Source organism: Anopheles nili, chromosome 3, assembly GCF_943737925.1.
Source record: "Anopheles nili chromosome 3, idAnoNiliSN_F5_01, whole genome shotgun sequence".
Lineage (NCBI taxonomy): Eukaryota > Metazoa > Arthropoda > Insecta > Diptera > Culicidae > Anopheles > Anopheles nili.
This window is the reverse complement of record NC_071292.1, coordinates 41,076,557-41,098,964: the sequence shown is the minus strand read 5'-3', so window position 1 is coordinate 41,098,964 and position 22,408 is coordinate 41,076,557. Positions and strand designations below refer to the sequence as shown.

Sequence of the window (22,408 nt, the reverse complement as noted above, 5' to 3'; positions counted from 1 at the left end):
GATGAAAATAGGCCCGTTTGTGTGAATGGCGAAAGTTTGTGAAAAAAAACGCTTGAGTGTCGGTTGAGTTTTTTGCGTACTTTTATTTGACATTCTGATTTTATTTCATCGATTCGGTAACAATTTTATCGACGAACCAGAGATTTTGACAAGTATAACAGGCAAAGTTGGCAGTGCAAAAAACTTGCAGTGATCAAATAGAACGTAAGGTTGTTCTCGCTCGTCAAAATAGCAAGGAAAAGATTCTTGATTAAAATTCCTTTTTGCAGTAGCTTTGTACCAGTACTAGTTTTGTAGTTCAATCTATCGTAATGGCCTCCAGGAAACGATCTGGATCTGGCACAAAACGGCCAAAAGAAAAAGTAGTGCACATCTACGAACTGTTATGCCGTGGCGAGGATCCAAAACGGCAAAGTGCACAGTTTTGGGAGGAATTTTTTTTACTGCAACCAAACATAGATATGCTGGAGGCGGAATTGATTAAACTCACGCCAGAACAATATGCGTCCTGCAAGAGCAATGTGCAGCAGTTATTCGCGGAGTGTATAAACATACTTTCGTCGGGCAACTCGAAGCGCGTTCATAATGCTTTGCAAACAATAAGCGTATTTATACACGTACTTTTTCGCAAACAATCAATCAGTGGCGCTGGTGGAGCAGGCGGCGACCACGGGATTGTTAGTGGGTTAAGCATAAACAATGCTCCTTCGTTTATTACCTTGAGTGATATACAAGAGGATATGCGCATTTTGTTAAAACATTTGTATGAAATTTTGGTGTGTAATGTTACGCCTGATCGTCCAAAAGAGCTGTGTCTAAAAATTTTATTAATAATCGCTACCGGAATGGATAATGTCAACGACAATCTGCTGATTGAGTACATCATAGGAAGAAATGTGTTTGAGGCGTTCAAAAAAATATTAAGCGATTCCACTTTGCGAAATTTGCACGGTCACGATGTGGTTACGTTGCTTACAATACTGGTAAACTATCGCAAACATGAGGGAGGTAATCCGTATGTGGTGGAATTATCGCTGTTAGCCGATGAGTTTGCTTTGAATGGGTAAGGCATTGCTATCGATTACTTTAAAAACAACTAATATAAGATTACCTTTTGATTCCAGCTACGGACAAGTCATATCTTGCGTATTAACGATGTTTTGTAAGCAGCATCTGCTACATCCAACGGAATTACCTTCGTCTTCATCCTGGTTTTCTTCGTTATCTAGTATAGTTGGAAACATGTTCATATCTGATGAATTGTGCTACCGCAGTCAACAGATCAGGTATTAGTGGATGCTTACAGCGCGTGTGCTGTTTTGAGCGTTAATATGAAACAAAACTTTCCCGTCTTTTTTGCAGAGCAAATAACGCACTCCTACTTGCGCTGTACGAGGCTGTTCATTTGAACAGAAATTTCATCACTACTCTAGCACACACGCAAGCAGATTCAACGCCTCCTTCACCTTGCAACACTTTGAACATTAACGATGGTACTCCTGACTTATCTGCGGCAGCCATTCTTGATGCTGCTCATTATTCCACTAACCTTTTTGTTGCCCTCTTTCAATATTGGTAAACTGTTTGATTCCCAATGAAATGATTGTACACTACCTCAAGCATGTTTTTGTTGCAGCTCAATTGTAATGCAGGATCATAAAAGTGAATTGAGTGCGACAAATCTGAAGCTTTGCTTGCTGATCTTGACTTGCATTGCGGAAGATCAGTACGCTAACTCGATGATGCATGACACAAACCTTACGTTTAAGGTTTCCTTACATCGCGCGCATATGAGGCACAGAAAACTGGCATCGGAGAAAATTTCTAAGCCTCAGCCCCTAGCCACAACGTTACTTGGTAATTTAGATGCCGATTCAATGGCGCTCAATGAAGCACAAGATTTTGAAAATATTTTAAGCTTCCTAAACTTAAAACTTTATATTACAGATCTTTTAGTTGAATTCATCGTTACACATCTGTTAAAAAAATTCCCAATAGAGCTATATCTGCTGTGTATCGGAATAATTCATAGAATAATCATTTATCAAAAGCGATGCCGTGTGCGACTTGCATATCAATGGAAAGAGTTATGGACTGCAATGATAAGTTTGTTAAAATTTCTCATATACCAAGAGCAAAATCTTATGAAAAAGTGCAATATTTTCGATTTAGCATTACAGGCAAGTATAAATATGGATAACACAATCAATCCTACTATATACGATGACTAAAGATAAGAAAATTTTTCATATTGTAATTTTTTTTTCTTTTAGGTAATTAATATTTTCAATCTTTTTATTACGTATGGTGATATGTTTTTAGCAACAACGAACAGTTATGATGAACTCTACTATGAGCTGAATCGAGAGGAAAAGGTGTTTTGTGAATTACACGCAATGGTATTAAGATACGCTTCTATGCATGACTGCGAATACAAGGAGGATTCAATCCGCCTTCTGAATGCACTTTCCAACATCCTTGCCATTATAAAGCATTTCCAGATAAAAATTAAAGAATGGCTTGCTAGCCAAAGTCTATCGACACCCACGGAACAACAAATATTAGAGCAAATTCAAAAGAATTACGATCTTACCTTGAAGCTTCAAGACAGCCTTGACCAATACGAGCGGTATAGTGAAAGACCAAAGCATGTGTTATTTTTCGCCAATTTGGTGAAAGAAGTAATATTTGACACAAGGAAAACAGTTTACTATTTAGTAAAGGAGTGTAACAAAAGTAATGCTGTTGATTGTTCGGGAAGTGCTGTTGTTGGAAGTGAGATGTCCTGTCCATCGGAAGTTACAGATTTAGGAATGTTACACTTCGCTAGTTGAACGATTATATTGCGCTTTCTGTTTTTAAAATAATAAAAATCTGGAAAAAAACAGATACAGATCGAACCAAAATACTTTGATGCAATTTACTTGTTTTTCAATAAACGTTTCTCTCGAATGTCAACTAAAGCCCTAATAAATAAACAAGCCGAATTGGTAGAGAAGTATATATTTACATCTTCTGTTTTATCATTAACATCAATATGAAAACCATAATGTATTTTTTATAAGCTTTTCATGCATTTCTGGGTTGGTACTGCTTGGTATGTACGTTGATTCATGTGCTTGTTTCAATTGCTTATCTCCCTCGATAGCAGTACCTCACGGGATTAAAACGCACCAATACAGAAATGGTGTATCTAACATATCGGAAGCATTAAATAGGAAAACAGAAAATAAAATTCAACATTAAGTTTCTACATAATAATGACCTTTCCAGCCGTTTCATCTATCGCTCACTATCGATTCATTTATACGCATTGTTCGTTCTGTGGAATGAATTGCTACGGATCTTTTAGAACAAGATGTCATCATCTCCTTCGTCCAGGATGTTGGCCTGATTGCGCACATCTATCCCTTCCTGCAACAACGCTGCTCGTTTTTCCTCTGCTTTCTTCTTCGCGATACGTTTCTTATCCTGATAAAGCAAAATTTTACAATTTTGTTATCAAAGCAAATTATTTTAACCCGGCGGAATTGTTTTCTTTGACAGCTTATTACATACCTGAATTTTCTTAAGACGGTAGAACTCTTCACGTTCCAGTTCATCGAGCTCCGAGATGATATATGCCAGAGTGCGATCGATTCTTGGAATAATAACTAAATAGAAATTGATAACCATTGATAATAATCAGAGCTGAGGCTAGATAGCTTCTAGTATATACAATTAGTCTTTCTCATACATACCATGCTCGATTGCATTGACACGGCGATTAGTGATTTTAATAACTTCATCTAACGTAACAAACGAAGTTTGAAGAGATGCCAATTCGACCAGCAACTTAACAGCGCTCTGGTAATTCTTTTTCAATTTTTGCAGCTGTTGCCCACCTTTAGCCAATCCGGTCAACTCATAGGTATCGGAACCATCTTGATACGATTCAAACACAGGCAGCGTTACTCCTGCCACGTTGTCTTTTTTAGTTCTTATTTTAATTTGAGCCTTGGTCACATTTTGAAGAACAACTTGGTTGAAGTCACCAGATGCAAACTTTGCCTCGGCCAGCGAGAATGCCGCTTCTTTCATAACTTCGCCCATCAGAGTTTTAGTCTTTAAAGAAACAGTTAGCATATCAGTAGATTCGTACACCATTTCACGAGCCCTAGCATAGTACATACCTCAATAATTTTACTGAGAATCATACGAAAACGCATTTGCAATGCATCCGCCTTCTTTTTCAGTAACCCGTGGCCTTTATGAGCCCCTGCAAGACGTGCCTTCATCTGCATTTGGGCACTTTAAAATACAAAAAATGTTAGTATTTCGTTACTTCCGTGATGCTGCACGTAACAGTACATACCCTCGAGATGGGAAAATAGGAATTCTATCCTTGGACGACATTTTTCAACAGGAAGATTTCCACAAAAAACTGCTGTTCTATGAAACGTACCACAGGACTGGAAAAAACACTCACGAGTCGCAAATTATGGTCACAAGACTCGTTACACACACACTCGTAATGTCAAAAATAAAACATGCAATGATAAGAAAGGTTGGACTCACAGGGTAGCTCCATGACAACTTATAACCTCAGCTGACAACTAAAGTTCAGTTTCAACGTTGATTCAACGTAACTGTTTCATAATTAGTTTGCATCGAAAGCTGTGATTTAAAACAATATAGTCTCTACTATCAAAATGTAAAATGTTGTAAGGAAGGAAGAAAATAAGAGTTACAAATATGAGTGGAGAGGCAAAATCAAAAATCGAGATTCAGAGAGAAGTTGGAAGAACTGGATAATTGATTTGAATTTCTGTATCTTATAAATATGCATCTTTAGGGATAATTTACTGTACTCTTTTTGTATTAACGTGTAAAGTACTGTATTAATTGTATATTATTGTAATTATTATAAATCTATACTTTCATATACCAACAGTGATTAATTCAGCAGTCATGTTCAATGTGAGGGCCTCAACTAAGTAAATATTATTTACAGTTTTGAAACAAAATGGCTGAAATCCAAAAATAGCGACTAATGTAATAAAACATTTCAAATACATTCGATATAGAGCGATGTTTTTGATATTTTGGCTAACCGAAACTACCCTTCATGTAAGATTTGCTTCTCTTATCGTTAACAGTTTAATAAAAGAGAGAGTATCCTTAATGCGTTTGCGCGCTCACGGTGAAGATTAGCTGGAAAGTGATAGCAAAAATGGAACCAACAGCAACATCATAAGTTTCACGTCATGCACGGAGGATGTAAATTTGCATTCAAAAATTTCCAGAGGGTGGCATAATAAACTAGCAAGAATTGGTTCATAGTCACGTTTATGCTTTTGATTGTGTTGTGAAATGTTTGCCATGTTGTGAATTGTGTCGTAGGAAGTTTGGGACAGTGTAATAACCAAACGGATACTACCAAACGAGAATAGTCGCACCCTTCGATTTCGCACTAGGCGCAACCAAAATTTCATTTTAAGATAATATCATACCGAATTGGTGTAATCAAATAAATTCTCTTAGACTCTTGGATGATGGCAAGAACGTTAAAAATGAAAAGTAGTTGTGCAGACACCTACGTCCGCTGGCTGTACTATGGAGTTATTTTCTCCTTTCAAATATCTTCTGCTGTCGGTACGTACCTGTTGTATACACAAATTTTCATCGTTATAACAATATACCTAGGAGAAGCATACAAAACATTGTTTCGTGTTCATACAAATGATTTAAGTACAATTATATGAATTGTTGGAATTATTCATCAATTTGTTAGTTATGCTTCACGATAATACCAGATGGAATATATGTCCATGCACTGTCGCAAACACAATGCTCAATAAAAAAGTTTATTCACGGATACTAAGTTCCTTTTCTTAATTTAGGGGCATATGGAAACGTGGTTTCGCTGCCAGGAGAGTGTCGTGATGTTAATGGGAAGAAAGTAGAGCAAGGTAAACAATGTTCGATTGAAAATTATTTCACCTTAAGTATGGAAATTTGATCATGATATACTGACACCCTTATTATATTCTATGTACAATCAATAGATGCTCACTACGTTCCCCCGGGTTCGGATACCTGTCGTCTATGTTTATGTGATAATGGCCATCCTAAGGCTTGCAAGGCGGTACTCTGCTCACCGCCCCATGATTGTAAATCTTTTCAGATAGGTAGTTCATGTTGTGAGTTCATCTGTTTGGATGATACTTTGGCCAATACGACCGATAAAAACTATGATGTCGGCATGTGACTAGTGGCCACCGGAGTGATCATCATGTTTTCGTTAACCTTGCTATTCTTCGTCATTAGTCGATTGAGACATCGCAAGACCCGCGCCCAAGAAGTTCGAGAAACGATTAATGATCCAACGCAACGAAACCTGGTTAGCAATGTCGGTTATATTGGAGGAAGCATTGGCTACCTTGGCAGTGGTACCATGAACATGGACTATTCATACGTTGACCATTCTGTTGCTCCGCACTACCAACTCTGGAAACCTCCTGGTGCATATTACACAAGAGGAGAAGCCCCACCCCCATATGAAGAGGCAATAGCAATCGCTCATGCGGAATCCTTGAGCTCATGTACCGTTAGGTGAGTATAATGTTGTGATTTAAATTTGTTGAATAACTTAAGTGTTACTTACCTATAAAGAACTATCGGAACTATCATTGCCTTACATGATACTTGCCACGATTAATTATTCCATTCTTAGTTTGCTCCTAATTCGTTATCATTTCCCTAAAGGCAACAAACTGCTTTTTTATTGCCATGATCAGCACTCATCCTCGAATGTGATGAAATTCACAGGTTGCCAACTTATACTGATAATTATTTGTTTTGTTCGGAACTATTTTATTTCCACGAGAAAAAGAAACATAATAGGGAGGTATATGCAAGGAAAGACTTACGAGGGGAATGGAAAGACCGCACAAACCGCTGGCATGAATGCATAATAGAATTGTTAGGAACATACATCATTTCCCCATTCATTGCTAGTGTTTTTTTAAATGTTTTCTTCTCTATTCGCCATATTACTCGTTCGCCCTTCCTTGTCCTTTTTCACCAACGTTACTCTTATATTAATCTCATCGACTACACGTTCAATGCCTTTTTGGGTGTTAGTATACTTAAACCCTCATTCTACAATGTAGGTTTACGCATAATGAATAAATCTTGAATTTCGCTCCGATTATCAAATGTGTTGAAATTCGCCGTTAATGAGGGAGAGATGGAGAAAGAGAAGGAAGAAAGGAATATACGTTTGAGATGGGAGGGTCTAGCCCATTTTTAGGATAACCTAAAATATAGGATATCCTTTTTTTAGGATAACAAACGCAGTCCTTTTCTCGTATATTCATTTTTATTAACCCCTCCCTCTTTCGGTAGTAATTACAACAAATGTCAAACATTCAATCAAACAAATAATTCAGTACATCACAACAAATAATTGCCACTGTATACAACTCATGGTTGCATTTTCCTTTCAAGTAGTGTTAAGTTTGGAGAGATTGCTTCAAGCATCATAACAGAAAGTTGCATCGTTTAATAAAGGTCCGAGTCTTTTCCACAACCGATTTTCTTGTCGTTCATCCGACACCTCCAACACTTAAGTTTGCAAGTAGAAAGCCAACTTTAACCAACTTTGATAATTCATTAGTCATAAGTAGAGTGCTTAAGCTAGCAGTGATAGTCGGTAGCAGTGTAGCGAACCTCGTGTTGCAGCATTTCAATAGATTATATTTATTTCCTCCCAAAAAACGACGAATACTGGTCCTGCTAGCTAGGACCTTGGTTAGGTTTTCTTTCTTTTTGACAGTGTAGTTTTTTCAGTGAGGAAACATTCTGTTTGTAAGTATAGCAGTCTTGCACGGTTTTTTACTATCACCCAAGATCTGCACCTGGAAGATGTTTGAATAGACAGTTTACTTACTTTCATGGTTCTAGTGGGTAAAGCTACTTTTATCACCTTCAAGATGCATAAGCGAATCGGTTTAAACTGTTCGCTTTTCAACTTTACGCTAGAACAGGTCGACGTATGGAAAAACCCTTTGTGGGGGGAAAGTGATTCAGAAATCAGTGCTAATTTCTATGTCAGATACTTTTTCTGCATACTATACAAATATTGTTTTATAAGCAAATCCATTTGTTTTACTTTTTTTTAAGCGGTCGTTTGATTGCTCATGTGTAGAAACAGGAACTGCCGATAGGTATAATATTTACTTCATATCCTTTTTTAAACCCTTTGTTAGCTTCATTTGTTTCAATTGTTTAATTTTCCTCCTCCGCAACTGCAATTTGTTGGTTGGCTTTACAGTGCTAATTAGCGATGATTCTGAGGTATCCTCTAGACGCGTATAGGATAAATCAGTTGTACAAGTTATCCTCACAAGTTCTATAATTCGTTATGCAAATATATAAACATATTTATATTGAAGTTTTCTGTCAATTTACCTCATTTCAGTGTCGCTACATCAACAGGACGAAATTTTCCTCTTGGAATTGGTCAGGAAACAGACAATGTATCAAACATTACATCTAATACTACAAATTTAATCAACATCAATATAAATGGCAACTCTGGAACGGGAGCTAGCATTGCCGATATGGGCAGTGTCGATGGTAGCATTGGAGGACGCAGTGTGGCAACTATCACTAACGAAGATCCTCAATTTTTGAGCTCTAGTATTAATGCTGGTATTACCAATGGGCGTATGACAAGTTCAGATAGAAGCACTGGTGAAGCAAATGATGATGCGGTTATGCATTTGTATAACCATTCTGGATTAAATCGGGTGAATAACAACGATGTGGTTGAAAATTCCGACGGCGGCCCCGATGATAACAGAATTGTCAGTGCTAATCAGCACTGTAACGCAAGTAATACGATGACGTACGATAACACCGGGATGGAGTTGTGCATGAACTCTAGCTGCGAGTTGAACATGAATGCACGGCAATGTAACTTCACTCAGCATCATACCACCGATGCTGGTATGAACACAGTAGTTTTACCAAGCTCAACGCACCCGGGCGTCATTGTTAATGATAATCGTTGTACAACGGTGCGCAAATCGATACGCCAATCGATAGGAGTTGACAAATTTCTTGATTCCGTTCACCACCGCCATCGCCAGCATAACCTTATGGGGAATGGCGGTGGTGTCAATACGCACATGGTAAACATTAATCCGGCGGTCGTTGCACAACCATCGATTCAATCCGTCCCAGTGCCGGTAATGTTTACTGATGATATGATAAACGATGGTAATATTAGTCTTAACACTTGCCTGGATGAAGGCGCGGATGGCGAGATTAAGAATCGTTTGACGGGGAAGAAACATCATCGCACAATACCCCGCCAATTTTCCGTAGTTGATCCTATCAATAATCCTATTAAATCAAACAGCAATTTCATGATGGCTGTTGCAGCTAGCGCCACTACTGCAACGTCCACACCGTACTCTGTAGTTCAGCACGACCGTATGTCGGGAGACATAGTGGGACAACAAGGTGCGATACGGTTGTCGGCGCAAGTGGGAATACCCGCACCGACAGGTGGCTTAACACCTGTAACTCCTGCAGGATCAACAATAGTAACAAATCGAAAGACTTGTCACTGCCCAGTACAGCATAAAGCTTTACCCGGCTACCAATCGACTGCCACGGCAACGACAATGGGGACAACTTCCACCTCCAGTGAGGGTGGTATACGGAATTTTCGCACAACTAACGCGGACCTGCTTCATAATCGGAGTGATACTCGTAGTAAACGTGCATTAATTAGTGGCGACCATTTGACTGTTGTTAATAAAAGAAGTGCTAAATTTGGCGAAAATAGTTCCGCTAATGTGTCTAGCCAAACAAAAGGTGTAACCTTGACTGCTGATACGAAACAATTAGCTCAGCGATACCACGATAAGGACTATCTTAAAGCGATATCATCGTACGCCGAAAGCGGAGGATCTGGTGAACCCGGTGGAAGCTTGACTAAAACAAAGCATCAACAAAGCATGTATCGTCATCAACAGCATGTGGCTGTGAATGAACCCAATCCACACATTAGTGGAATGGAACGCAAAGTAGGAGCTCCAGCGACATCCGACGAGCGGCCACCAGCACGATTGCATGCTAGTGGTTTACCGGATAATCAAGAACAATCGAATTCAATGCACAAAAAAATGGTGATAACGACAACGTCTGACGGTAACGAAGGATTATTGTTGAACCCTATTCTTCCTCCAAAGGTCAAGAAACAACAGCAGCATCATGTGAACCAAACTCACGTGAAAAATATATCAACCGGAAGCTCGCAGCAACAGCGCTGTAATGGCTTGGCGCATCATAAGATGGCCACCGTGGCGGATAATGCTAACACCCGTGAGGGATATAACTGGGCCAGCAACGGAACTAGTGGAGCCAAATTGAGTGAGCTTCGCAAGTCTCCCGGCCATAATAATCATGATATTGATATGTTAAAGGTGTGCAGCTCTAATGGCTTTTCAAATTCGCTACCCCGGCAATCTGTTTTTTCCACGCGAAGCTGCGAAAGAAAGCAACGACACGATAATGTAATAGCGTCTAATGGGGGTAGGAGTATAAAATCGAATCAATCTTCAGGTCACGACGAAACTGCCAGCAAAGGGCTGCTATTGCAAGAAAAAACCCATTATGATAGTAATACTCTCCCCAAAAATAGCTCGCTAAGTAATGGGCGTAAAACGAGCCTCGTTACGGAAGCGGTCAATCACATACCATCTGTTATAAACATTCCCGTTGACTCACAAGCTACGATGGCTTTCGTTAACCCTAGTTCCACACATGATTTACTGGCTAACGATAACTCCAGGAGCATAAATCCCACCATGTCATTTGAAAGATGCCATCAATCGGTGTTGTACAATACAACGAAAAGCTCGTCAGTAACCGTTGCACCGGGGGCGGATGTTGGTGGCACTGGAAGCGAGGACGTTGGAGGGACCAACTTCAATGCCAAGCACCAACCGATACTTCTCTCATTGCCGGTACTGTTGACGACGATCACAAATTGTGCGAACCCAAGAGAACATGTACTACCGAACGACAACAGTCTTGATGACGACTATTTAAGCGAATGCGAGAACTGCAAATCATCCGGCAACACTATGCGATACTACATGGATCAGCAGGATAACAGTAAAACTGGCGTTCCCATACAGGAAACTATGACGTTGCAGAGAAAAATGCCCGATCCTGCTGAGGAGGAGCAGCAAAACTACTATCGAGTGTCTTCTACTCTACCAACAAGCACTAGCAAACGGACTGCGCCGTAAGTATTCGTTTTGCATTTTGCTACACATCGTTCGCACGCAGATATAGCTTACAAGTTTGTAGTGGTCTGAAATGTATAGCTTTGCTGCATGAAACTCATGACATGGTCGTTCTCATGACATGATCGACTATGTGAATATCGCGATTCCTTCAAGAGGTCAACAAACTTTAGTAAGCTAAAAATGTTCCGCATGAACGTGATTGAATTGAATTTGCATTACCAGGGTAGTTGGTACTGCCTCTTATCTCTTCCTTTATTACCCTTTTGTGGGCTTCTGGTTCCTACGTAAATAGAGCTGTTAGCTATATCATCAGCGTATGCTAGCATTTAGGAGTGTCTTGTAGAACATGGTCATCGCGGAGATCACATCAACCTCGAATGGCTCACTCTAGTGTAGGAGGGATGGGTTTTTTTTTCGACTTCCATCCACCAGCACTTTGCATGTGACGTCAGTATTGCTAATTTTAACAATTACTGAAAAAGGGATCATCGTATAGCAATGTTATAGCCTTGCTATACTATCTTACATTGTTTCAAAATCCATAACGAGATTGCAAGACTGATGAGTAATTGATTTTCTGATTCGATATCGCCTCTGATAATTTCCTACTATAACTTTTCCGAATGGAATGATTGCTAGATGAAGAGCTAAGCAATGTAATCTGCTATTACATAAATCGTGTTTTCTATTTCAGGATCGTTAACAAAGATCGTGTTGCATGGTTTTCAACTATACCGGCGAGTTCATCCTCGGAAGATGAGGAGGCGTGCGAGTAAACTAACTTAAGCGATTCTCGCGGCAACTGTGTAGATGATAACCAACGAACTCTGGCACAAAAAAATTCATCTTCTACATTTATAAAAAAGAACTAGCTAAATTGTGTGTGACAATTTTCAGATTAGAATTAATACTCAGAAACCAATAGAATAATGTTGGAAAATTTAGTACAGGATTTTAAATGAATAAGAAAGAAACCAATATTGTACGAAAGCAGTATTATTTTTGAGCGTAGAGATAGGTTTCCGTAAATTCCAAACCGCATTTGTCACACTTCATTAAATCCTGACAAATTGATGTATGTCTATTTTTATCTGAATTCTTGCTCATGGAAACAGGTAAATAAATTATAATGCGACGAACTTAGACAAATCGAGTTCAAAGTGTTTTTTCAAGTTGTCAATTTTGTTCTCAATGTTTCAAAAAAGTGATATATTTGTAATTAAAGGCATGAGTTGTGTTGATAAATATATATATTACAAATAATAATATAATCATAATCATAATATGGTTTAGTTACAGTATAGTTTTGCTGGAATAAGTATAGCTATGATCATGGTCTGAATAATTTATGAAACAAAGTTTACATATTATAAATATATATATACCAAATTAACATGATTGCCTCATTACGCCACAGAGATAAGTTTTCTTCATATTAACATGCTTTTAACAAATACAAATTGTTTACTATTTGTACGGCTATATCATCCGAGAATGGTTTTTTTACAGTGTATGATAAATATGGCTCGATTATTTATAGTTCATACATTATTGGAATAGCTCCACGCTTTTGCCTGATATCAATAATAAGTTATTGTCAACCGTTCGTTACACTAATTTGACATGTATTCAAGCCGCTTGTATGGCTTATTAGAGTTACTCGCTAGCTATAAATTTTATTTGTTCGTTATTTATAATTATGTTTGTATAAATATGCTCGTACTGATCTACCTATAAGCGTTTCTCCAAAATGTGCAACCTTGCTCTTTTACACAGGATACAGTAATTTGGAGTAAAAGGAGATTACTTTCTTCGAAACATTCGTAGCGTTAGTTAGCCCCATCGTGCTGCCAAGGAATAAAGTGATTTCAGTAGCTCAAGTGCTCGCGTATCAGAGCTATGTGAAGCATGATGTTTGGTTTTATTTATTCCAGGATTAGCCAACGAACTAGACAAGTCCTTTGGCAAACGATGCGAAACCTCTACATGAAATTGCTTCTCCGAGGACGAATCCGCTTCAAAAGACTCTACAGACCGATATCCTGTCGTTGCGGGCGTAGTCGTCGAAAGGAACGTTGCATCTTCAGAATCTTTTGCCGTTACGGCTGCCGTCGAAAATGTAGGTGCAGTAGAGCCTGCAGTGGTTTCATAGGTAAAGCCACTTTCGGTGGTCGTTTGTAAAAATGTCGTTGGCAGTGGTGTGGTCGTAAATTGCGTCCGTTGCTCTTCATCATTTGTGTACGACCATTTGGAATCACGACTATAGTTGATTTTTGGCAGGGCATTTGTTTGGCTTTCAGCGGATGGGTAAAACATTTTAGTCGTTGCCACCGTGGTGTGAAAATCGTTGTCTCCCGGCCATTCTTCACTGTTAATTGCTCCTTCTTCACTGGCGTTGTCTTCAGTGGATTCTTTCATGAACTTTCCTACGTTGGCATAATTCTCTGTCGTGGCCGTTACATTTGGAAGCACTGCGTTTACCACCGGTCTATCGTAAAGGACATTTGCTGTATCAGTTGCAATATGTTTTCCTCTACGATGATTGCCGTCACCTTTGCGAGATTCGTTGGCAGGCACGTGGTGCAGATCGTTTCCGTTTGAAGTGTCTACCACGCCACCGATTTTTATGAGCGCCTCCAGTAGAGCCTTTCGCGATTCCTCGTTTGTGCTAGCCGGATCATCGTCGCAAGTTCGAATCAGCAACAGAATTAAACGCCGCATAGATTTATTGTTGTCAGCCAACTTCATTGCGTTCATGAGCCTGTCCGCCTGAGCTTCATTTAGATCACCAAACATTTCGTTTGCTTTTTGCTGCATATCAACAGCATTCTGTTCGAGCTGTTTCTCCACAAGTCGCGCTGGATGGGCGTTCGTTGTTGGAGCAGCCGAGATTGATTCGACGTTCGCAAATGTTCCATTCCACTCGTGGCGATGCAGTGCATGAGCTGCAGACGCATTGGCTACGGTAGGTCTCGGATCCTCAAGTTGCATAAGCTCATCGTTGATCGTTAGAGGATCAAAAAACACGGTGTACGACATTGTAGTTCGAAACGATGCCACGTCCCCTGTAGGCTTTGAATCTCTAGCCGGCTCAACCGTAGTAGTAGGTACACCATCGGTTACGCCAAGACCTTCTCCACTGGTCGGATTTTGTTTAAAATTCGGTAAGCTTATGACGCTATACTTGCTTCTCTCATAGATTGGCTGGTTATTATGGCTTGGCAGTATGGATGCGCTTTGAGCGTGCTGCAACTGCTCATCATCTTCCAGTGTAACTGTCGTTTTTGGTCTTTCTGCCATGTTAAACGAAAAAGGCAGCATCGGTGGCGTCAGAACTGATTGTGGAGGAGGTATGACTTCTGTCCCAATGCTAGCCAAACCCGGCATACCCGATGATGGCTTTAAGTTGGTCTTTCCCGATTGATCCTCATACGATTGGGAGTTGGGTGATTTGTTGCCCGAGTTTTTATTATTAATCTCGAAGCTAGCATGATCGGTAAAACCGGCGTAGTGATTGGTTGATGCCGGCGTTCCCAACTCACCGTTGACTTCATCGGCGAGCTCGTTGCGAGAGTTTGTTACGAATTTTATGGATAAGCTTTTGCCTTGTTTCATTCCTTCTCCCACGCTGTGGGAAATAGTAGAGTAGCTTTTTTCTATTATATCAGCTATTGTTGTTGGGAGTGTCGATGTGATTGCTGCAGTAGATTCACCGTCTGTGTAGCTGGGATCAGTTGTCGTCGTTGTTACATCAGAAAAGTCCAACACCTCCAATGGCTCTACACCTCGCAGCGCAGCGTAGTGTGGTGAGCCTTCCGGTGGCAAATAGGTTGTTGTTTCACCAAGCGATGGTATACTGTTGACATCGAAATTCGGCCCATTTTGAAACGTTATCGATTTACTTGCCAGTCCTGGTGCCTTCGGGCGAATTTCCATCAAAATTCGACGGAATGTTACGGGATCTTGCAGGTAGGCTGACAGCGCGTGGGTGAAAATTTGTGCAAGCTCTCGTATTTGCGTAGAATTGGACAGACCAAAGCCAGGATACTTGGTGGCTTCGCCCTGTAAATCCTGATCCAGCTGGGAATCCACATAATACAGATCATCCTCGGTAGCGGCGGGATTTTGCTCGCTATCAATGTGATTCCCATCGTTGCCATCGCTGTTTTTCGAATGAAATAGTTTATCATATTCGTCCAACGTAGTTCTGGTAAGCAGCGAACGATGCCCTACGTCCACTTCATACTTTCGAGCAGATCCAGCAGACATTCGTCTATTGATGTCTATGTTACGGTCTCCTTCTGGCGGTTGTAGCAGAAACTCAAACGATGTGGCCTTTGGTAACGTTGCAAACAGCAACGAAGGAGACGAACTAGCTAGACCACTGTAGGTTTTATCCGAGGTATCTGCCTTTTTCTCTGGCTCAAGATTTTTGACTGGTTTACTAATTTTGCCAGTGTCCTCAATATTGAGATTTTTGATAGTTTGCATAATTTCCATTGCATGATCCATTACAGACTCATCGTCGACGGTACCTTCGCGTCGTATCGACTGCTGGAGCTCGCTGTTAAAGCTTGGCGATGTTATACGACTACCTTCATCTACACCGGTGCGTCTTTTGAATGTTGTGGCCTTTGTCGTGACTTTGATGTCCTCAGAAGGCGATACTGTTGTTATCTTTACGCTGGTAGTAAATGTTGGTACCGTTGGTGTGTAAAATTGCGTGACTTTGCCGTTCAAGTTCAGCTTTCGTGCAGTTGTGTATGGCATATAGTTCGTCGTGATTCTGTTGCTATTCGTATTACTTTTTGAACTAGCCTCCCGCGAAAGTTGAAGCGCTGTGCTCTGATCTCGATACAGATCTTCGTTGTCATGATCAGTTCGTTTTTGTTTATTAGCCGAGTTCAGATTTTTCGCTATCTGTTCTTGTGCGTAGTAAGTGTTGAACATTTTCTTTGCAACCGATGCAAACGAGGCGCTCTGCGCGGTGTCCTGAATTTCATCGGCTGCTTGCGAGTTTTCTTGCTCATCTCTGCTCAGACGTTTTGTTGCCAACGTTAAGCTGGCTTTATCCACGGGGCTATTCAAATCCAAAACATTGCGAATAGATCCAGGGGAAGAAAACTGTTGGCGGCGCACGTGGTTAGTATTTCCTATCAGGAGCCGCTGGTCTCGAATGTTATATGTTAGTTGGTCGTCGTTTTGATGAATTGGTTGTGGAACTGGATGCTTGCTTTGTAAGCGAGCACGTTTCGCTTGCGTAAGCATTTCGGTGCTTTCGGCAAAATGGTTCGGAGTCGCTGCACAATCCACCTTGAACCACCAGTCGCAAATCAGATCCAGCTGTCTGAAGATCGTACCGTTCGGGCAAAGAAACGAGATCTTTTTGCCATCATCGCATATATGAAATACCTAGATAGATAGGAGTAGCGTAACAGGTAAGAAAACTGTAAAATTCATATGCTTTTTAAAGCTATAAACGCCTTATATTGATTGATTAACAAGAGAATTTTGAGCTGCGAATTGTACTCTACAAAAAGTTACACAATTAACCGAACAAAGCTGTGCATGGCTGTTCGGGAAGAAATGCTTAATTGTCACTTTTACATTTCATAGTAATAATACAATATGGCCTAATATTCAAATGATGGATAAAATAAACTTGCCACAGCAATTGTCATATAAAAACGTTTTATGTTCATGAATCAAGCGCATATGAATCAATACAAAATTCGATATATTCTATACATCTAAAACATAATAAAAAAAAGGTACGTTATAAAACTGTTACTTACTTGACATCGGGTTTCCAAATCTGCAAAGTATCCGTTTCCATGATTTTTGCAATCGAAAACAGTCCTAGGAATTTCGGTTAAAACTGGAAAATCGATACCAGGTCGTCCAACTAAACCTTGGTAACTGTCCATTTCAACGCTGGACGCAGCATTGTAACCTTCATTTTTAAGCATATTTGTACGTGAACCCAAACTCAATGGTAACTGAGTAATGTCCCGTCGAAATTTTTCGGAGCCGCTTGCGATTGTTGGAACCGTGAAAACCCCCACTGCAACTGAAAACATTGAGATTTTTAATAATAAATCATTTAAAAGAGGTTGAATGGCAAAACATAATTTGTAAGTTTGCTTGTAAGTTTTCATATAAAACGTTTGCTTTACTGTTTAAGTTAAACTGTAGGAAAAATAGACAAGATACAATACAAACATCTTCAAACAAATTCAATATAATCAATTTTAAAAATATTAGTTTTGTGTTTTTTAAATAAGGCCAGCCGTGATCTTTTTTAAATTCATGTTCCAGCACTGCACATAATGAGCATTAGTGATTTTAAAATATTTCTTGTTTGCTTGCGTATACTTAAACTTATATGTATAAATAAAACCATTTGAATACATACGAATTATTAGGCTGCTCGAAATCATTGTAGAGGTTTCCTGAAACAAACTGATACATTAAAGAAATTAGATTAGAATCAAAGAACGTTAAAATAATCCAAATCATAAACCTATTTTATATAAGAACTATATGTAGAATTTGTATTTTGATCACTGAACAGTACAAAAAATTCGAGTAAATAGCTTTCACTTTTAAAAAAACCGAAGCAATTTGAAATTATTGCATAAGAAAATTTATTACTCTTAAAGCCTATTGCTTCCAAAAAAAATTAACATTTACAATTTGTTATTTTTATTGTAAGTATTCCGTATATGCTGATTGTGTTAACAAAATGATACATGAATGCAAGAGTGTAAAATACGTGGCACAAAGTGAATTTTGACCATACTCCAATTTACTTCTTACAATAGATGCAAATAAATTCACAAAAGAATCTTGCCAAATCGCATGCTATATGTATTAAAAATTGTACAGCGTGATAGCCCCGGCTAAGGTTATTATTTTATCCATGACGCTCATTTCGCCCCGATCGTCTATTACTTCGTTGCATTCTCTTTGCAATCCTCTGCAACGTTCACGATTTCTCAGCGCAATTTCGTAGATATTCGTGATTGTTATGTACGATGCTCACCATCAACTCCAAATAGAGCTTGGTTGCGCGCCGTATCTTCATCAACGGGACGACTCGACCATTTCTGCATAGACTTGACCTCTCTCACAGACCACCAAACAAACCCAGACCAATTATTACGCGAGATTCAGAAACCGAGCGTTACTGCTGGTTTTCATTAGACTGTGCGACCTCGATAGAGTGGTGAGCAGTACTCTGGGAAAGTGTTGGTTTTTGTTATGTAAGCTCCTCCATTGTTACCATTTCAAATTAGTACTTGTTATTTTGTACAAAAAACAAAAAGAAAAAAAATGCAATGATGCAGCCAACGCGGCTTATAATTATCATTACTAAAAATGTCGATTGATTCTTTAACATAACATAAATCCAAAATGTGTTTAAATAATCCGGCAAAACTGCAAAAGAATTTAGTATTTGGGGCAGAAAAACTGAGTTTTTCAAAAATAAAACGTACATCCCTTATTGCACACTCTGTAATATGTAACGTATCAGATGGTTTACAGACTGTGAATATTCAATTTTTAAATAAGTCAAAGTTGGAATCATTAAAATATGGAAAATGTAACTTTGATTGTATGTTAAACTGAAATTGATTTAGAATTATATATTTGCTTTGGATATATTTGCATGCAAAATAATATGTATATTTTATTTTATTGAAACATTTAAAATTATATCAATTATTTCGTGAAGAAATTGAAATTGTTAAACTGTACTACTGTACACGTGTATTTGTATTACAATAACGTAAAAGAAAATATCATTTATCTTAAAAATTAACAGCTAAATTAAGTAATAAATAATTTTGCATTTGAATTCGCATTTTTTTTTCAGCCATGAACATAATGCTATTGAAACTATTACAACGTATGCGTATTTAAACTCTGACTCAATTATTCCGGTATTTTTCTATATCATTACTGAAAAATTGTGGCGGATAAAATACATCAATATAACTAGTTGAGCATTTTTTGAACAGTAACTAATGGAATAGAATTCCATTAGTGATGCAAAAGATAAGCAACCGATTGCGGCTGTTCCTGGATTGAGCATTGTTTTCAAATTTTTCGAACAGCATGCTATCAACGAGCTGCAAATGATAGTTACATGCATGCATGGAGCTACCATCAAATGATGGCCAACAAAGACGAAGGTTACCTGCTGAGTCGGTGATGTTGCAAAGCGACAAAATCTTCAGCAAATGCTGCATGCAGCATGATTGAATCTCAATGCTTAGTGCTATCGAAACACGAAACTCTTAACTATATTGGTTGCATCAAAACCCCATCCAACCGTACATCCATGCTGTATTGTACTATGGGAATGTATGTACCTTTCTTCTATCTATTGCTTCACGCTGTGTATAGCACATACATAGAAAGAAGACGATGATGTGAAGGGTATATAACGAAGCAAAATTTTCTGTTTGTATGGTAATAGATTACCAAACTATTCTCATTCTCTCGGTGCCGCGTGCACTGTTAAGTTTAAACATTGATATATTCAGTAGCGCATTCAACTCGACACGCGATCAATGGGAAACTAATCGCCAATTTTTTTACCATTTTTAATTTTCAAAATTTTTGAAAACTTTTTTGCTATTTTAACATAAGCTTCTCGAATAGTTTAGGTTTGAATGGTAAAAGATAAAATTATTAGTTCCAAATTATTAGTCAAAATTTTATGTTTAACTACGATCAGTACAAACATTTTTTTGTGCGGGACACGTTCAGTAAGTATTTTTTTACAAAAAAAAACTTACAAAACAATTGAAGGAGTATGTAAGAAATCACAATAAAACGAAATTGCTATACATCAAAGTTAAAAAAAAACGAAATATAATAACACGGTATATATATATATATATATATATATATATATATATATATATATATATATATATATATATATATATATATATATATATATATCGTAGTAGATACATTTTAATAAAGTTATATATAGATCCATTTTGTCACAGCATCACGATCATTGAGCGGTCCGTGTAGTTTTCAACGTATTGAAAACAATATTGTTAGCTAAGCCGTTCTCAGGGACGTAAGCGTTACGCTAGTGAATGGGTTTGCTGCTTATATGAATATATTGCTGACATTTCCATTTTTTGCGACATCACGAGAGGCTCATTTTCTAGAGCTTGTTCGCGCAGATGGTATGCGTACATTGGATAACAAAACTATCATGCACTATTGAAGAATGTACCTTCCACAATGCTCAATTGGGAAAGTTGGTGGAAAACTGGTTATTGCAGTCATGTTTCTGAAGAGTACGTTTGGATCGCAGGAACTGCAGGTTTTGCTGATATGTGACTTAAAAGTCAAATGGAAAAACATTTCGACTATAAAACTTAGTCTTATTTAATTAATTTCAATAAAATTTCATCTACGGATTTTTTAATGGTTAATGCATAATAAAAACCGTTTTGCAAAAAAGATAGTTAGTTGGCTATTAAAAACTACTAAAGCCATTTAAGTGGTATTACTCTTGTACTAGGACTAGTACTAGAACGCGTTGCAAATATGCTGAGTTGCTATAAAAATATTCTACCATACGATTTAAATTGATCAGTGCACTGTACACTGCACCAGTAAATATGCTATTTTCAAACTTTCAACTGCTTTACGGTGCAAAAATCAAAATAATATTCTATCACAATAATCGTAGTACACAAAATGTAGAAACACTTACCTCTAACTGAAAAATTCTTAAATTTTCAAAATCACTCAAACATTCCTTATGGTCTTCTGAAGTTTTTTTTTGAAGTATCAAACGACTTCTAAATATCTCAGTATCGAATAACCAGAGCTGTTTTTGTGTAAACAGTTGGTATAACTTGCATGTTTTACTCAAAATATGCACTTTACTTTACCACAACACATGAGTACATTTGTATCACTTAATACAAAAACTAGAGCACAACCGCAAAACCAGATTCTGTCATGAATTTTAAAAATAAAGACGATTGATACTACTGATAAAAACAAATTCAAAATTTGAGCTACTATAGCAAATATCACAAAAGATAGAAGGAATATTACCGAGGAATGAAAAATTTGGGTGCCAATATCTTTCTGGAAAGCCACAAGAGCCCAATCGTTTTTCTCCCTTCTCCGGTCACGAGCCAACTGGCTCATCTTTTCGCGCATCCGCTGGTTATACTTTTCGAAGTAGTTACACGTTCAACTCTCTAGCCAGAGAAATCCCACCACCTTTTTTGTTCAAGATATTTCCCACCAATGCTTATTATGTTCAATTCTGATCTGAGAAGACACCAACCGATGGTGCCGTAAACAGTACAGTCAACTATTTCATCACCTCGGGCATTCCGATATTATGCAGATATATGGTTTATCAAACTGTAGTAACAAGCTTACTCAATTCTTCGTTGAATCGAAATAAATCTACGTTTTTGATACCAACATTTAAATGCAAGTTTACATGAAACATTATAAGTTTGAAGATTGAACCGTACCATCCCAAATTATTGCATCCGTTACATAACATGGTATTGCAATCGGCACAACGCATAAATGTGTAACGACAGTTTTATCATCTTTTGAGACTAACAATCTTTGTTTGCAGGCGGTAAAAAAATCACTAATACGTTTTTGTGGATTGTGTTTGAACCTATTTTATGAAAACACATCGAGAAAAGAACATCCATGATCTATACTTCCGAAGTGTATATGTAAAGTACGTTAAATATTGCAGTCGCGTAACTGCAGTGCAGATTCCAACCTGTTGTGTAAATATTTCACTTAAAATGACTAGCATTAGTTCATTCGCAAAATAATACCAGATTTTTTTCCAATAGTTTGTAAGTAAAATTGCAAAAGGCTATAACTTTATCAGATTTAAAATGTACGCAATCAATTTTTCACGATTATGTTATTTACAATAAATACAACACCGGGATGCTGAGAGGAATAATATGCAGCACAGGTAATGTAATCAAAATTAGTTCAAACAGCTAAATAAGTAGCTTTAACCTACTGGAAGTTTCTTTACCATTTGAAACACTAAATAACCATTT

At 38.2% G+C, this 22,408-nt stretch overlaps 4 protein-coding genes across 5 annotated transcripts; 2 read left to right on the top strand and 2 right to left on the bottom strand.

Annotated features, from left to right (window-relative positions):
- Positions 1 to 311: 311 nt before the first annotated feature.
- Positions 312 to 2,909, top strand: LOC128726920 (armadillo-like helical domain-containing protein 3). Its single transcript, XM_053820766.1, has 6 exons — positions 312 to 1,063; positions 1,125 to 1,286; positions 1,363 to 1,575; positions 1,637 to 1,857; positions 1,948 to 2,180; positions 2,274 to 2,909. The coding sequence occupies exons 1-6, from the start codon at positions 312 to 314 to the stop codon at positions 2,832 to 2,834; spliced, it is 2,142 nt and encodes a 713-aa protein (XP_053676741.1). The 3' UTR covers positions 2,835 to 2,909.
- On the bottom strand, positions 2,664 to 4,484 carry LOC128726921 (V-type proton ATPase subunit D 1). 2 transcript variants are annotated; one of them, XR_008410829.1, is made up of 6 exons: positions 4,355 to 4,484; positions 4,173 to 4,290; positions 3,741 to 4,104; positions 3,559 to 3,653; positions 3,294 to 3,471; positions 2,664 to 3,193 (listed from the first exon to the last, which is right to left on the bottom strand). XR_008410829.1 is itself a non-coding variant. In XM_053820768.1 (5 exons), exons 1-5 carry the CDS (start codon positions 4,393 to 4,395, stop codon positions 3,349 to 3,351), a joined length of 741 nt encoding a protein of 246 aa, XP_053676743.1. In that variant the 5' UTR covers positions 4,396 to 4,484; the 3' UTR covers positions 2,664 to 3,348. The 2 variants fall into 2 exon arrangements, 1 of the variants encoding a protein (XP_053676743.1); XM_053820768.1 differs by having other exon boundaries at positions 2,664 to 3,471.
- A 762-nt stretch (positions 4,485 to 5,246) lies between these two features.
- LOC128724338 (uncharacterized) lies at positions 5,247 to 12,533 on the top strand. Its single transcript, XM_053818067.1, is given in 4 exon segments — positions 5,247 to 5,259; positions 6,048 to 6,594; positions 8,465 to 11,308; positions 12,007 to 12,533. Coding segments are annotated over 4 exon segments (3,486 nt in total). The 3' UTR covers positions 12,089 to 12,533.
- Positions 12,534 to 13,045: 512 nt separating this feature from the next.
- Positions 13,046 to 17,752, bottom strand: LOC128724337 (uncharacterized). The gene is made up of 3 exons (XM_053818066.1): positions 17,728 to 17,752; positions 17,108 to 17,382; positions 13,046 to 16,724 (listed from the first exon to the last, which is right to left on the bottom strand). Exons 1-3 carry the CDS (start codon positions 17,750 to 17,752, stop codon positions 13,146 to 13,148), a joined length of 3,879 nt encoding a protein of 1,292 aa, XP_053674041.1. The 3' UTR covers positions 13,046 to 13,145.
- Positions 17,753 to 22,408: the final 4,656 nt, after the last annotated feature.

Coding starts and splice junctions, on each gene's coding strand:
- LOC128726920 (XM_053820766.1), top strand. CDS start 312: ATGGCCTCCAGGAAACGATCTGGATCTGGCACAAAACGGCCAAAAGAA. Junction 1,064..1,124: donor GATGAGTTTGCTTTGAATGG/GTAAGGCATTGC, acceptor TTTTGATTCCAG/CTACGGACAAGTCATATCTT. Junction 1,858..1,947: donor CCTAGCCACAACGTTACTTG/GTAATTTAGATG, acceptor TTTATATTACAG/ATCTTTTAGTTGAATTCATC.
- LOC128726921 (XM_053820768.1), bottom strand. CDS start 4,395: ATGTCGTCCAAGGATAGAATTCCTATTTTCCCATCTCGAGG. Junction 3,654..3,740: donor TGTCAATGCAATCGAGCATG/GTATGTATGAGA, acceptor ATTTCTATTTAG/TTATTATTCCAAGAATCGAT. Junction 3,472..3,558: donor ACCGTCTTAAGAAAATTCAG/GTATGTAATAAG, acceptor TTGCTTTATCAG/GATAAGAAACGTATCGCGAA.
- LOC128724337 (XM_053818066.1), bottom strand. CDS start 17,752: ATGATTTCGAGCAGCCTAATAATTC. Junction 17,383..17,727: donor TTCGAGCAGCCTAATAATTC/GTATGTATTCAA, acceptor CAATGTTTTCAG/TTGCAGTGGGGGTTTTCACG. Junction 16,725..17,107: donor ATTTGGAAACCCGATGTCAA/GTAAGTAACAGT, acceptor CTATCTATCTAG/GTATTTCATATATGCGATGA.